Source organism: Trachurus japonicus, chromosome 13 (assembly GCF_045865225.1).
Source record: "Trachurus japonicus isolate A0001 chromosome 13, Traja_1.0".
In the NCBI taxonomy this organism is placed as follows: domain Eukaryota; kingdom Metazoa; phylum Chordata; class Actinopteri; order Carangiformes; family Carangidae; genus Trachurus; species Trachurus japonicus.
The window spans coordinates 33,896,196-33,910,030 of NC_140919.1; the positions used below are offsets into that span (position 1 = coordinate 33,896,196).

At 41.0% G+C, this 13,835-nt stretch overlaps 1 protein-coding gene across 19 annotated transcripts in view; it reads right to left on the minus strand.

Annotated features, from left to right (window-relative positions):
- Positions 1-13,835, minus strand: part of synrg (synergin, gamma) — a 36,495-nt gene that overhangs the window by 19,881 nt on the left and 2,779 nt on the right. For 3 of the 19 annotated variants that reach the window (XM_085796113.1, XM_085796111.1, XM_085796109.1), the window contains exons 2-14: positions 11,287-11,327; positions 9,926-10,062; positions 9,411-9,538; positions 9,066-9,171; positions 8,860-8,971; positions 7,523-7,954; positions 5,805-6,083; positions 4,524-4,601; positions 4,169-4,365; positions 2,830-3,075; positions 2,577-2,716; positions 716-840; positions 80-142 (exon numbers count right to left, since the gene is read on the minus strand). In XM_085796113.1, coding sequence (XP_085652239.1) covers positions 80-142; positions 716-840; positions 2,577-2,716; positions 2,830-3,075; positions 4,169-4,365; positions 4,524-4,601; positions 5,805-6,083; positions 7,523-7,954; positions 8,860-8,971; positions 9,066-9,171; positions 9,411-9,538; positions 9,926-10,062; positions 11,287-11,327 — 2,084 coding nt within the window. Of the gene's footprint in view, positions 1-79; positions 143-715; positions 841-2,576; positions 2,717-2,829; positions 3,076-4,168; positions 4,366-4,523; positions 4,605-5,804; positions 6,084-7,522; positions 7,955-8,859; positions 8,972-9,061; positions 9,172-9,410; positions 9,539-9,925; positions 10,063-11,286; positions 11,328-13,835 lie in introns of all 19 variants that reach the window. The other 16 variants (XM_085796112.1, XM_085796110.1, XM_085796107.1 and 13 more) reach the window with 9 other exon arrangements.

Below are 13,835 nucleotides of genomic sequence, written 5' to 3' on the forward strand. Positions count from 1 at the left end.
GAAAAGCTACGGATTCACTAATACTGTACAGTATATATGTAAGTGCAAGAGTGTTGACCTAAATGTGTAACTTTCTTACCAACTGGTTTCTTGTCGGCAGGTTGCTCCAGCTGTCTGAAAACACTGTATTTGTCTCCACTATCTGGATTAAAACACATAAAAAGAAAGAAGACATTTACCAGACTGGCAGGTATTGCTGTAATTAAAGTTGTCCAACAAGTAGCACACTGAGTTACTGAGTTTTTAAGTAGTTGAGAAAGATTTCCATAAAACTTTGGACTTTGGCTGCTTTGGAAATTGTTTCCTCTGCATTACAGTTTAATAAGACTTTGTCTTGTAGGTTACCTTCAGGAATCAGTATTATTTTTTAACTCACAATAAATGCTTTATTCAGTGAATTAGATGGGATAACAATTCAGAATCTACAAAATAGTAGTTGGACTATGCCTTAGCTGTGTCTGGGTGAAATGTGAAATGAAGCCTGTTTAAGTGATAGATACCAGAGGTGATGTGTCACTCTCTGCTTTCAATCAATCCTTGCCTGTTATCCAACTATAAAATAACAACAGGAATTATGTTATCCTCTGTGTTGCTGTGGCTTAAATGTTTCCTTTCCTAACCTACTAATCTTTTCTTCCCATGGTTTACTTAGCTGCAGAGCAGACAATGTTCCTAACACACCATAAAGCCTCTCTGAGGTGTATGTATGAGGTACCTGAGGCATGTGGTGTAGGCTCTGCAGGCTGATCCACAGACAGCTGCTTGAAGACAGCGTACTTATCAGAGGATGTGACGGAGGCGGAGGAGGAACCAGACACTGGAGTCAGCATGGCAGGCGCGCTGCAGGGACACAATAGCTTTAGTCAGACATCAGGAAGAGTGAGGTTTAATAGTAGAGTTTAATCCCCATAAGCTGCCTGAGCTGATTGAACATTTGCTCTGGGCTCCAAAAGTTTGGAGTCACAGGTTTTTCTTTTTTAACTTTCTCATTCTACCAACCATTATACTGACTTTGATGCTGATGCATGCTGAGGGAGTTTGTATCTATATCTTAACTTTATACAGGACAAAACATGATGAAAAGAGACTTAATCTCTTGTGAAAAGCACTACAGGCATGGGTCATATATTAGTGTTTATCTGGTTATGATGGCAGTCTTTTGTTGTTCAACATTACGCTGCTCTGATTATGAGTAAGGTTTGCCTGACATCATTAACAGCTTTGGGCACAGATGACTGAGCTTCTTTAAGCTATGTTGCTGTCAAATGGCATGAAATCAAATAGCTCTGTTCAAGTGTATGAAATTGTGCTCTTGGATTTTCAAAGTCGAAGTCCTGTGCCTGAAGTTTTTGAGTTAACTCGTCTACTATCTGCGCACAGAATCTGACAAAACTGAATTCAAAAGGAATAGGTTGACATTTTGGGTTAATGTTAGATGAAAAGATTGATATACATAAGTGATGTTTTTATGCTAAATTTGAAGCTACAACCAAAAGTCAGTTTCTTAGCTAGGTACAAAGACTAGAAAATGGCTCCTTTATTGGGAGTTATGTGGCAACAGTTACCAGACAACAATCAAAGACAAGCCAATATAAAATCCGACACATAACTCCCCTGTCAAAATATAAATTGCACTTGGTTTTTGTATGGATTTAACTTAATTATTTGTGGTACGCTCTGATGCTCCTGTGAGATACAAAAACAAAGCTGAGCATGCATAAAAAGCTTACTTTACAGAGCACAAGTTGTTGCTGATCTGATAACAAGAATCAAGCACTTAGAGGAATCTGTTAGCTCTCTTTCCAGTGAATATTGGTTTCCTCAAAGCCCTTTCTCAGCATGACATCTGACAGTAAGTTATGCCTGCCACTTCAGACTGGCACTCTAACAAGATGTTCTCAGGCTCTCATTTAATTAGATACCAATCTCAGACTGTGAAATTCTTGTTACACTGCTGAAACAGCTAGGAGTGTGTGTTTTGAGGAGAATAATAGAACTGAAAAATAAAACGCCCATGCCACTTAAGTTCTACTTTCTCTTTGTCTTTCAATTTATAATTGCCTTTCAGCTTCCTCTCTGTGAAAGGACAGTCTCTCCAAATGAGCTGGAAAGTAATATAAAGAAATGAGCTTATCTACAGTACTGTCCACTGAAATGAATTCATTAAGACTTGACCAAAACTCATTGTTATTCTGGGGAGGTTATTGCAAGATATTAAGAGAGTATGTCTGACTGTAGGGTTTCCAGACAGACAATGCAAGAGACACAAATATTATGCAGAATAACTCGGCTATATATAATCATCTAGAGCTGAATATTAGATGTTCATCACTGCAAACACTTATATCATTTCATCAAAAATAACAGAAGCAGCTTGAGTCAGAAATATGAGGAACACTCAAGATACCTATTGAACTGGAAATTCAGCATTTGGTAATGGTTGCTAACTAAAACTTGAGCATTTGAGACACTATTACTAATGCAGGCAAAATTCAAATTGCAAGTTGCAGTGCATAAAAAAAATGAATAACGCATGTAGCCATATTCAATATCTCTGCAGCACTCACACCCTGTACCTATTCTGGTGCTGAGGTGCTATGGTGGTGGGGAAACTTCCTCCTGACTCCCCCTGGAACTCAGTGAAGGCCTGGTCTCCTGCTCCCACCTTTGGAGCCTCCTGGAAGTCCTGGAAGTCATCGTCATCTGCTTTGGTTCCCTTTATAAACGACGTTAGTTAATAGGATGGTTGTTAAGATACAGTAACTACAGCAATGAGTGCACAGAATCAGCGTCCAAGAAAAGGTTAAACCAAAAGCATGGCTGTGTTACCTGTGTGGGAGGGAAGCTGGCGATGAAGTTAGTGTTTGTGGGCGGTTGTGCGGGTGCTGCGGGTGCCATGGCTATGACCGGTGGTGCTGGTGAAGGCATGGCCATGGAGACTGGGGGCTGGGCCATCATTGGCTGCTGGTGCTGTGGCATGACAGGAGCCATGGCCATAGCCAGGGCTGGCAGGTTGGGCACTGGAGGAGATGGGAACTGACTGAGGATTTCCACATTCATTGCTGGGAGTCCGCTCTAAAACAGAAAAGAAACAGGTTTAAAGGGCACCACTAGTGACAATTAATGTTTTTGTAATCAACAATGAGCTCCTCTACAAATGAACAGGGCCACTGTTTTTATTGAGCCATGAAAATATTCACAAGGGCACCAAATACGTATGAAGCCACTGCTGAAAATAGTACACAATAAATGGACCATTTACTCCTGGTTGAGCAACGTTTGTCAGCTGTTTGAGGAAGTTATTATTAAGCGCTCTAAAAATGACGCCATATATTTTTGACAATTTTAAAGATCAGATGAGTAGAAATGTGAGACAATTACTCAAACACAGACAAGGTGGGAGGTGAGATAGTATTATAAGTTTAAACAACTAATGTGTTGTTGATTTTGGTCTTTTAATGGGGATTTATTGGCAATACAAAATTATAGAATAAAGCCAAATTTATGACTTCATCTTTTAAGGTTTCATAACTTCATTTATATGAATGTTAAATATAAAACGCAGATTCTGATTAAATTCGACAGTTACCCAAATGGGGTTATCAGTTAAATTGTGAGATCATTTGAAAATGACAAAGATCAGGAGAGATACCACAGCTGAGTTCCTACTTGTATTCACTCAAGTATAAAAAAAAAGGCCAATGTTTGCATATAAATTATTCAACACAGTCAAGTTTCTTTGAATAGATGTCACTGGCAGACTCAAACTTTCCCCCCCCTAGAGAATCCACCTTGTTGTGTTTGTGTTTTAAGGCTCTTGAAGATTTACATCTCCAAAGACGTCTTATTATTCCTTGCATGGAAGCAGTGCCATGCAGGGTTTGTGAGCTGCCTGCAGATTTGCATCCTCCCAGGGGTGGTGGTGACAGGTCCGGGCTGACGATGATAAGAAGCCTCCTGCCAAACCCGCCTGATGTGGACTCAACCATATATTTGGCTTACGATGCTTCACAAGCCCTAGGCTGATTCACAGTGCTGCTTTTTTCTCCCTATTTCTAGCTAAGCCTGTCAAATTTCATTGTGGAATTTATGGCACGTCTCTTCAGAAGCCAGGGGGGTGAAGTGAAGTTATTCTTAATGGACAATTTGTCTTGACTCAAGTATTTACCTGTGCCACACCAATTAGTGCAAGTACAGTGTAAAGCTCCTCCTTGGTCAGCATGCCAGGTGTTGTGCGGTTGGCTGATGCCCAGATTTGCCCCAGTGCTTCTCGTGGAAGACCTGACGACATTAATATCGGGTAGAGCTTGGCCGTGTCTATCCCTGCCGGAGTCATGGTGAATTCAAGAACTTTCTTGAACATTTCTAAGGTTAGAAAAACACAGGAAATAAAAGAAAATGATATGCTACACACCTGAAGGCAAATTAAAGGTTAAACTGGAAATCAGCATCATCATTTCTTTACACAAAATACAGAATATTTGGTTATGTTACACTGGATGTTTTCATGTGTAAATGTTTACCTGGGACAAGGCTGTCATTGTACAGCCAGGCTGGCAGCATGGGCTGGATGTGCTCTTGTTGTGGATACACGCCAACACCTGCTGTCACAAACAAATACACACATGTGCACACACACAGTGAGTTGTTATAGCAAAAGCCTTGTTCAGGAACACGATTTGCCGAGCCTCCTGGCAGCTGAGCCCTGCTTTGTATCAAACTCTACCAAAAAAAAATCATACACCTGATGTCTGGGAGCCTGAATGCAGATGTTAAACTCCCCTGCACTGAGTCACAAGCATCCTGCCATGTCAGACATCTATAAATCAGTCTGTGAGCTATTTCTAGATTCAAGGAGAGGGGAGAGAGGAGACTGTTTTATAGGAAAAAATAACCAAAACAGATTATTTAACTGCAGACACTGACCTAAATAAACTTTCTGTCTAACTCCAAATAGAAAAGAGAGAATAGAGAATAAAGAAGCTATGGCTCGTTTTGAACCAACAATCTGTAAGGCAGACTCAGGCAGCAGCTTTGCACATAATACTCCCATCAGTCCTGGGCAGTTAAATGAATCTTATTACAAATCTCTCTGGTCTCCACGATGAGCCTGTATTTCCCTTGGTGACATGGAGGACATGGACACAGACAAACAAATTACAGCGCAGAGTAGCGGAGTAGCATGCACAATCAGCCTTGGATTATGTTTGGGCCTCAGCGGCACCTGCCAATCCATGCGCATCCCTGTTAGACCAAAGCAGTGCATGCACCAGAGGTTGTACTTTGAGAGGGTGTGACACGGCGAGAGAACAGACGGCAGCAGTACTGGGTCGGCGAGGTATCACCCCAGGACCTCCACAGACGCAGTCCATTTCAACAATGTGTGCAGACATGATCTGGCATGAGGTAACAGGTGTAAAGCAGGCAGAAACAAGAGCAGAGACTTTGCTTAGGGGAAGATGTAAAGAGACACCGGGGAGGGTAACTCAAAGACACCAGCAGTCCAATATAATCTCAGAGGTGAAGAGGATGTTGCTGAGATTTCATTCAACAGCACATTGTCTACAGTAGTATGATGCCCAGTTCAGAAAGTTGTAAGAAACCAATTCAGACCAAAAGAGAAAGAACAGATTAAACTGTTACAAAAAGGTAGACAATTATTTTGCCAGGGTTAGAAAGAGTGAAAATATTTCCCCAGAACAGAAAGAAAACGACTGCCTTGATTGGGTGTTAATGTCGTGGCAAAGCATGGGAGAGAAGAAGAAGCTACAGTAGGAAGTCTAATAAACAGGCACTTCTCTCACCACTGTCACTACTGGTATGGGAGGATGGGTCAGCAGCTGATGAGGGGGCGCTGGGTGCTGCCACTGGGGCCTCGGGTGGCTTTTCCGCGATGAAGACAGAACTCAAGTCCTCGGGGGCCACAGCCCAGTTCCTCGCTTTATTGCTGGACTGAAACTGGGTTGAAACTTTTGTTCTAGGGCCAATTTCAGCCAAACGCTGCCTGGATTTAAAGCTAACCTGGGCCATCTTATCAGCAGTAAGATCACATGATGAGAATAGCTTCTCTTCCAGGGACGGGCCTAGAGGAACAAGTGAATGAGGAACAAGCTTCTTTACAACAAAGACTAACTATACAGAGCAGTTCAAGTTTCCTATTTATCTGAAGCAAAACTGACAGCTGTTCATCAATCATGTCTTAACTTAGCATCTGTGAGTAAATGGAAGGAAAGCAGCAAAAGAAACAAAATTTCATCTTTAATTTTACTTATGGGAAAAGCAGTAAAACTTGTGGCTTTATCAGATATACAGAAAGACCACAGTTGATGTGAGCAAGTGAATAAGAGAGTTCCTATTTTACCTGACCTATGGATGGACTGTAGAAGGTCGAGTTCAACGCAAAGTAAAGCAGCTGAACTGTTAAAGATTCAGATCTCAGTTAATACTATGGTGCTGTTCTTCTATGGATGGGTCCCTTATTGTTTACACATGGGACTTACAATCCTACCATGGTGTCACTGTCACCATGTTCTTCTAATAGGTTGAGGTTGCAATAGGCCAACATGGGCAGGGAAGAAGAAGAAGTGAGCTATTGACATTGAGAAAATAATGCCACGTTTGTTGGTTCTTAAGAACCAAAAATATTTTGGTTTGTTTACAGGGAACTCCACATTGGAAAAGGAGTTTAAATCTTTTATGAAAGATCATATTTATAAGCTTACATAAAATTCTTGTTGAGGCTATATAATGTTTATTTCCCCACACACAGCCTTCCTCTTGCAATATAAATACATGCTTGGAGTGAGTTTGCTTCATCTACTATTACGAGGTCAACAGGAGGAAAAAAACTTTCTTCAACGCAATCTTAAAAACAGGCCTCTGTCTCTTCTCTTCTGCTTTATCACAGGCAAGCAATCCTGATGCCGTCTAATCTGCTTATTCCAGATGCTAAACAAATAGGTCAGAAATGTCTTAAGAGGATTGGGGGTGACACTCGATGGAGGGCTGGCTGTTGCATTGCTCTGGTCAGAAGACGATCTCACTGTGCTGTTGTTCATCATCTAGAGAATGAGAAATGTCACAGACCAGCTACTCGTCTCAGCGGACGGACAGCAGACGACACAAAAGAGTGATCGTCTTCTGTCACTGCAGAATCCATGAACTGATTAAGCAGTGGATTCAACAACTACATGTTTAAAACCTACTGACAAACATCGCCTCTAAGGATGAAGCAATTTGGGTTTCTTATTTATTCAGCATCTTATTTAGTTTGTAGTATCTGGTAGCTTTAAGGGTTTTAGGGTTTAATGAGGCCATATGCTGTGCTGGCAGCATGCTCTCACACTGCAACGCAGGCCAAGACCGACCAAAATCCACAGGTAAATGTAAAAATACTCAGCATCAGCAATAGAAGCGGCTCTAAAAGTACAAAACTCCCTCTGAACAAACTCAAAGCGTAAATTGTTGAGTATAAATTATGGGGATGGGACGGGAGGTGTCAACAAAGCAAAAGAAGAGTTACCTTGAAATGTAGATTGGGAGCTGGTGTTGACAGCAGAGTGTTGGGAGGCAGTGGGAATGGACACAGAGGCAGGGAGGGACTGAGGAAGGGATTGTGAGGAGGGGAACGAAGGTTGCACTTGGCCTTGAGAGGAGGGGTGGAGGTTGGAGGAAGGGAGAGTGTTTACAGGACCCTGAACAAAGTCACTAAATTCATCATCGTCCTCAGAGAAACCTGGCCTGGGGGCAGGGGGTGAAGGCTGGACGTGAGCCTGAGAGGAGAGGCCAAAGTTGGCGGAAGTGGAGGAGGAGGAGGAGGAGGAGGGGGAGGAGGACGGAGGGAAGGAGGCTGGGGCATCTACAGGCCCCTGAAAGTCACTAAACTCGTCATTGTCCTCAGACAATGCTGGGGGGAGGGAGTGAGTGGTGACAGACGGGTGTGATGGCGATGAGTCTGCAAAAATGAAGAAATAATGATGATGGCACAACACAGGGCACACACTACAATGGAGAATGAATTAAGGGCTGCACAGTGAAAGAGTGAAATACTATTTCGTGTAAGACCAGAAGTTGCAGAACCCTGCAGATTCAAATTAAATCCTAACATGTAGTGTTTAACTAACACTCAGATATCCATGTTCTGCATTTGTATACAGTATGTTGTCACCAGACTAATGATTCTAAAGCAGAGGTTCCCAATCTGATGTTTTGCTTTTTCCTATATAAAAGAAAATCAAAAAACTTTGATCTGCAGCACATATCTATATTCTCCTTCTGAGGTTTCTCTCATCTTTTCATTTTTCCCCTGGAGTAGACAGTTTTAGCTTCTTCAGTAACTTCTTCAACAACTAATTATACAGTATGTTTGAGAGGTTTAAAGGGTGAAAATCTGATTGCTTGCAACTCACAGTTGTATGAAACTTGTGACAAGGAGCTTCAATCTAAAGTTTCTTAAAGTAAAAAGGACTGGAACTTCTGGTCTTACAGCAATACTAGCTTTATTACTACTAATACATGGGGTAAAGTGAGGGAAATCTACAACACTATGACCTTTGGCCAGTACTAAAAACGTAAATACTAAATACTGAAACATGTACAGAAGAGGTGAAAGACAATAAAAAATAATATGAGAAAAAATGTTACTAAGAAATTGATTTTGCACTCAGGCAGAAAAAAATCCCAAATTTGGCTCATCTGGTTGCCAGTTGGGTGGCTATCATGCAGACCTGCCTCCAATCCAGTTATTAATCTCAGACGGAGGCATAACAACGGCGCCACAGTGAGCAGGTCTGTGCTGATGGAGAAGCACAACAGGAACAATCACAGGGATTACAACCAAAAGTGTTTAGGTGAAAGTACCTGACTTCTTGGTCTGTGATGATGGAGTGGGATGCATCTTTGCGTCTCTACTGAAGCCGTCCAGGTTGCCCTTGATTGCTTCCAAGGCATCATCACGGCTCTTCTCCCCTGTCTGAGAACAGCACAATAGAGTATCAATATCCCAGAGAGCGAGAAAGATGGACGGTGAACACCTCAGGTGATCAGGATGTATCAGAGAGACTGGCCTTAGGCTTGACACTGCTGAGTAGCCTCAGCTTCTGTTTCTGTTCCTCAAATTGTCTTCTTTTCCTGTCCTCCTCCAGCATCTTCTGTTGCTGCTCCAGACGCTTTCTATTGCACAGGAAGAGCAGGAAAATGTATTTAAATGTTGCACCAAAGAAACACAATATTCTTGAAAGGGTTGGGGGTAAGGTAAAACATAAGGACTATTAATGTATAAATTAACTGGGAGAAAAAAATCAATATTCATCCAGTTTACATATTAATACTATGCTTGTGTTTGTTTGTCTGATGTGAGCATTCATGCTTACACACAGTCTTCATGATATTAGTGTAAAAAAATGTCTTACTGGTGCTCCTCAGCCATTTGTTTCTGCATGTCAGCAGTGTACTGGGGTCCAGCAGGTCTCATACCCATAAACTGTGGCTGACCCAAGAACTGCATCCCAGGGCTCTGCATACCAATCGTCATCCCACCCTGTTAGTAACCAAAACATACAAAAAGAAGGGAGCAGATCAGAAATCTCATTAGTATTCCTACTATCACACACTCATTTCTCTTGAATCAAATACTCACACTAAGGAAAAAAGCAAAGCAAATCAGCGTCATGTTAATGGTACTAATGATGAATAAAAATGCCAAAGCAGTTTGTGACCAAATCAATTTGGACTCTAAATGTAGACCTTAACTTGAATGAAGTCAGTTAAATCAATACAGCATATTAGCAAGTTCGTTAAAGCACCGCAAATGCAGATGACAATAATAGACCTGAAGGAACTAGAAGAAGAAAAACACAATATCAAAACACAATCAGACAAAGAATCATAGGATGAAGAAAAAAAAGAAGCAGATTGACAGATTCACCTGCATCTGCATGGCTCCTGGGGGCATCTGTCCACCAAAGTTCATTCCCATCATGCCCTGCATGTTAGGCTGCATGACTGGAACAATGGGGAAGCCCTGCTGTGGCTGCTGCTGCTGTTGCTGCATGGGTACCATGCCTGCAGAAACACACGCAAACACTGTAATGATGTACTGTGGACACGGTGAAGAATAGTGTATTCGATTACTATTTGAAGCATGACAGTAAGTCCAATTTAAAGTGCACTGAGGAAAAGTTAATACAAGTCTGGGCTTTGGGGGGGGGGAAAGCCCCCAGAGTGTAGACATAATTCAGGATGGCAAATCAATTTCAGGGGTAGCTGGAAAATGACACAGGCTCAGCAACGACCTAATCTGTTTTTTGCTAGTGACCACTGTGACAGCTTGGAGCAAAACAAGAGGATGGAGTGGGGGGGGGGTTGAAAAGTGTGTGTTTGTTTTCACGGACGCTGTGTAAGCTGACAGCCAGAGCAGCCAGCTCTAACTCGAACCTCCAGATGATTCACCGCGTTAGGGCTCAACCGGGCTGAATAAATGGCTTATTTAGGAGGCTGCACATATTCTAATTTGTCTGCCTAAAATGACATTGCTAACGGGAGCATGTAATGACCCCTGAGAGATGCCTGTCCCAGTGGTGTGTGAACGGTTTATCAGCAGAGTTACTGCAAAGTCAACAGCCTAAACATGATGCAGACACGGCTAAATGATAGCACATCTGTGGCCCCACGGTGCACAGCGCTGGGGGTGACAAAGGTATGTGCTCCTTGCTGCAGCTTACTTCTGCCTAATGACTCATGGAGCTCTTAAGTGGCGATGACCAAACGTTAACAGGGAAGACTAATGAGAACTAAAGCAGAAGCAATCTGGCTGGAGTTTTTTTTCAGACTTCTATTCTGAATCTTTAATGAGCGATCCCTGTTCTAGGTCATTTGTGACACCCGGCAAATTAAACATGTTCTGCATTTGTGTGTAATCAATCACATCGCATGTCGTGCCATGAATCTTAACTTTTTAATAGAGATATCGACTTGTTTGGAAATCAGCTCTTTAGTTTCTGCACTAGTCCCATTCAAATTTTAAAAAAGAAAGAAAAAAACATAGCAACATCAATACATTTTATCGATGTTTTAAACCTTTTACAATTTCTATTCTCAATCCAGAGATAATAACTGATTCAGGGTACTAGATTATCAACGAGTGACCTTGAAAACGCAAAAATCTTATAGTGACCGAAATTCCTGCATATTTGGTCAGCATTTGATGAAATCTCAAACACATTAAAATAAAGGTTTGAAAAGTTAAAACGTTTATTAAATGAGAACTGCAGATGCAGAACGACTCACCTTGTGGCGGTCCCAAGCCCCCTCCGACAGGATACATAAAACTGAAAGAAAAAAATGAAAAATGCAAGTTAGGACATTCAAACTACAGGTAAAACAATGTAGAGTAACTTGACTAGGGTAAAGAGATGTTTGACAAAGCTCATTTTAGTCACTTTTATTTCAAAATCATTACAACTTTTTCTCCATGAAATGATTCCAATGTGCATTTGAGTTTGACTTTTTTTCTGTGTGGTTATTTTTTATACAAATGGATCTACATTAATTGAAATGACATAAAAGCCTTGTTTGCCTCGCAATTACATAATCAGATCCGTTTCCACGCAGCTGCTTGAGAGTGACATCATGTCCAGTTTCTTGTCTCTCATCATCTACCGCTTCAGTGAGTCAAACCACATTTGAATGCTGCATGTATCTTATTGTGCTTTTGCTATTGTTCCGTCTCGCGGTGAGCTTTTTTACTGCAATCGCACAGCAGTTTAAGCATTATCACAAAAAAAAAACAGTTTCAAGGTCAGCTTTCAAATACCCATCCTTTGTAATGTTAAAATGAATGCTAAAAAAGCATCCAAACTGGCACAGTTTAGTTTCACAGGCAACTTAGACTCGTCACTGGGTCTGTGCTGAGAAACAAGCCTTTAAGAATTAATCAGAGGGAGTCTACAAGTTGGCCAAGTCTCTCCCTCACCAGAGCCAACCCACACAGGCCTTCAGCTATTTGTCAAATAACTTATTACAGCTCTGATCTTCAGGCTGAAACTGACGATGCAGAAACAAACAGAGGAACAAGCCAGCCAGGCCCCGGCTGCCCATGACTGCAAGTAGCCTTCTGCTTCTAATCCAAGAGGTGGGCGACATTAAAGGCAGAGGACTAATTTTAACACAGTCCAAGCAAATATTTTGCAATTACCAACTACCTTTGGCAAATATCAAGGAATAAGTTTGGCTTAGGCTATGTTTTTACTTCTACTTGCATGATTAGGATTTGGAATTTTTTGTTCATTTATTATAACAAAGAAAGTGTTAATTTATTCTGAAAGAACGCTTTTGAAAATGAAAAATAAAAAAAAGCATTATTACTATTTCCCAGAGCTCAAAGCGATGTGTTTTTATTAGATGAATTAAAGCCTCAAAGATTAACAAGCATATCAAAGAGAAGCAGAACATTCACATGTAAGATGTGGATTATTAGCTGATAAATAATGACCTAATCAATTCTCAAAATTGTTGAGTCATTTTCATTTGTCAACTAATAATTACAAACTAAATATTGCAAAACCACACTACAAATATTATCAGGACAGTAAAAAGTTGTTAAAGCTGCTATTGTCAGTATCTTAAAATGAACAAAAGATCTGCGGGGGATGTGAAAATGGTTCCTGTGAAGTGACTGATTGAGAGCTTTTACCAGACAAATTTTACCTCTCAGCCTACTGTTTTGGTTTACTGGGCCAAACGTTTTCATCAGGATTAATTTGCCAAATAAATCCTGTCCATGACTGTCGACTGCCAATGAGCTGGTGAACACAATGGAGCATCGAGTAGCTACAGAACCAGGTGGAGCTGGTATTTCATGGTATTTCATCAGCCTGCAAACTAAACATTCTGCTGATTCTAATGTTCAATATTGACCTCAACTAAGGATTGTTTTCATTGTCAATTAATCAGCTGATTATTTTTTGATTAATTGATTAATTGCTTGGCATGATTTTTAAAAATAAAAATGCCCTAATCTACAGTGACGTCTTGAAATGTCTTTATTTGTTGGATTTAAGGTTATTATACAACAAAGACAAGTATCAAATGTACCTGCTATTTGACTTGAGAGAGTGTATTTGATCTATTTGAATATTATTTTTCTCACTTTTTAATAAATCTATCAATCAAAATGAATGATCAATTGGCCAATTATTGGCAAATCGTTTCAGCTCTAATTGAATGAGACGAGATGAAAAGGAGAGCATCTCTCATGGTCCAAATGTCAATGTGAGTATTTAAAGGCGACAAAAAATATTAATAGCTTTACATTCATTTTGCTGAATCATTGTCTAAAAATAAAAAGCGGCAGAGGTTACCCTTCACAGTCCACTGACGCATGACTGGGTTTTTATCTTCAGTGATGCTTGACTTGTAGGGTTTCTCACATCTGCTGCCCGTAAGATTTGCAGCTTAAAAAGCTTTTACAGGAGCACTATGGCACTTCTGCCCACTATCCTGCAGCAAATAACAGGTCATGGCTGAGCAGATTAACATAGAAGGAGATAAGCAGTGATAGCAGCTGGGGCTGCCAGGCAGGCCAGTGGCTTGTAAAAGACCTGTAATCATCCAACAGCTATCATCAAACTGCTGGAAAAGCTGGGAGACAGAAGGCAGGGTCAGGAGTTTCAGTCAATGTCATCATCACAGAGGACGCCAGCACTCGCCCCAAAAAATTACTGTTGGGTTATTCTGAAACAGCTCCTTTAGTGGAGTCTACAGTGGACAGACAAACTGTGCTCTTGTACAAAGACAGGCGGGCTGAGACTTCACTGAACCCATTACATCTGAAATGA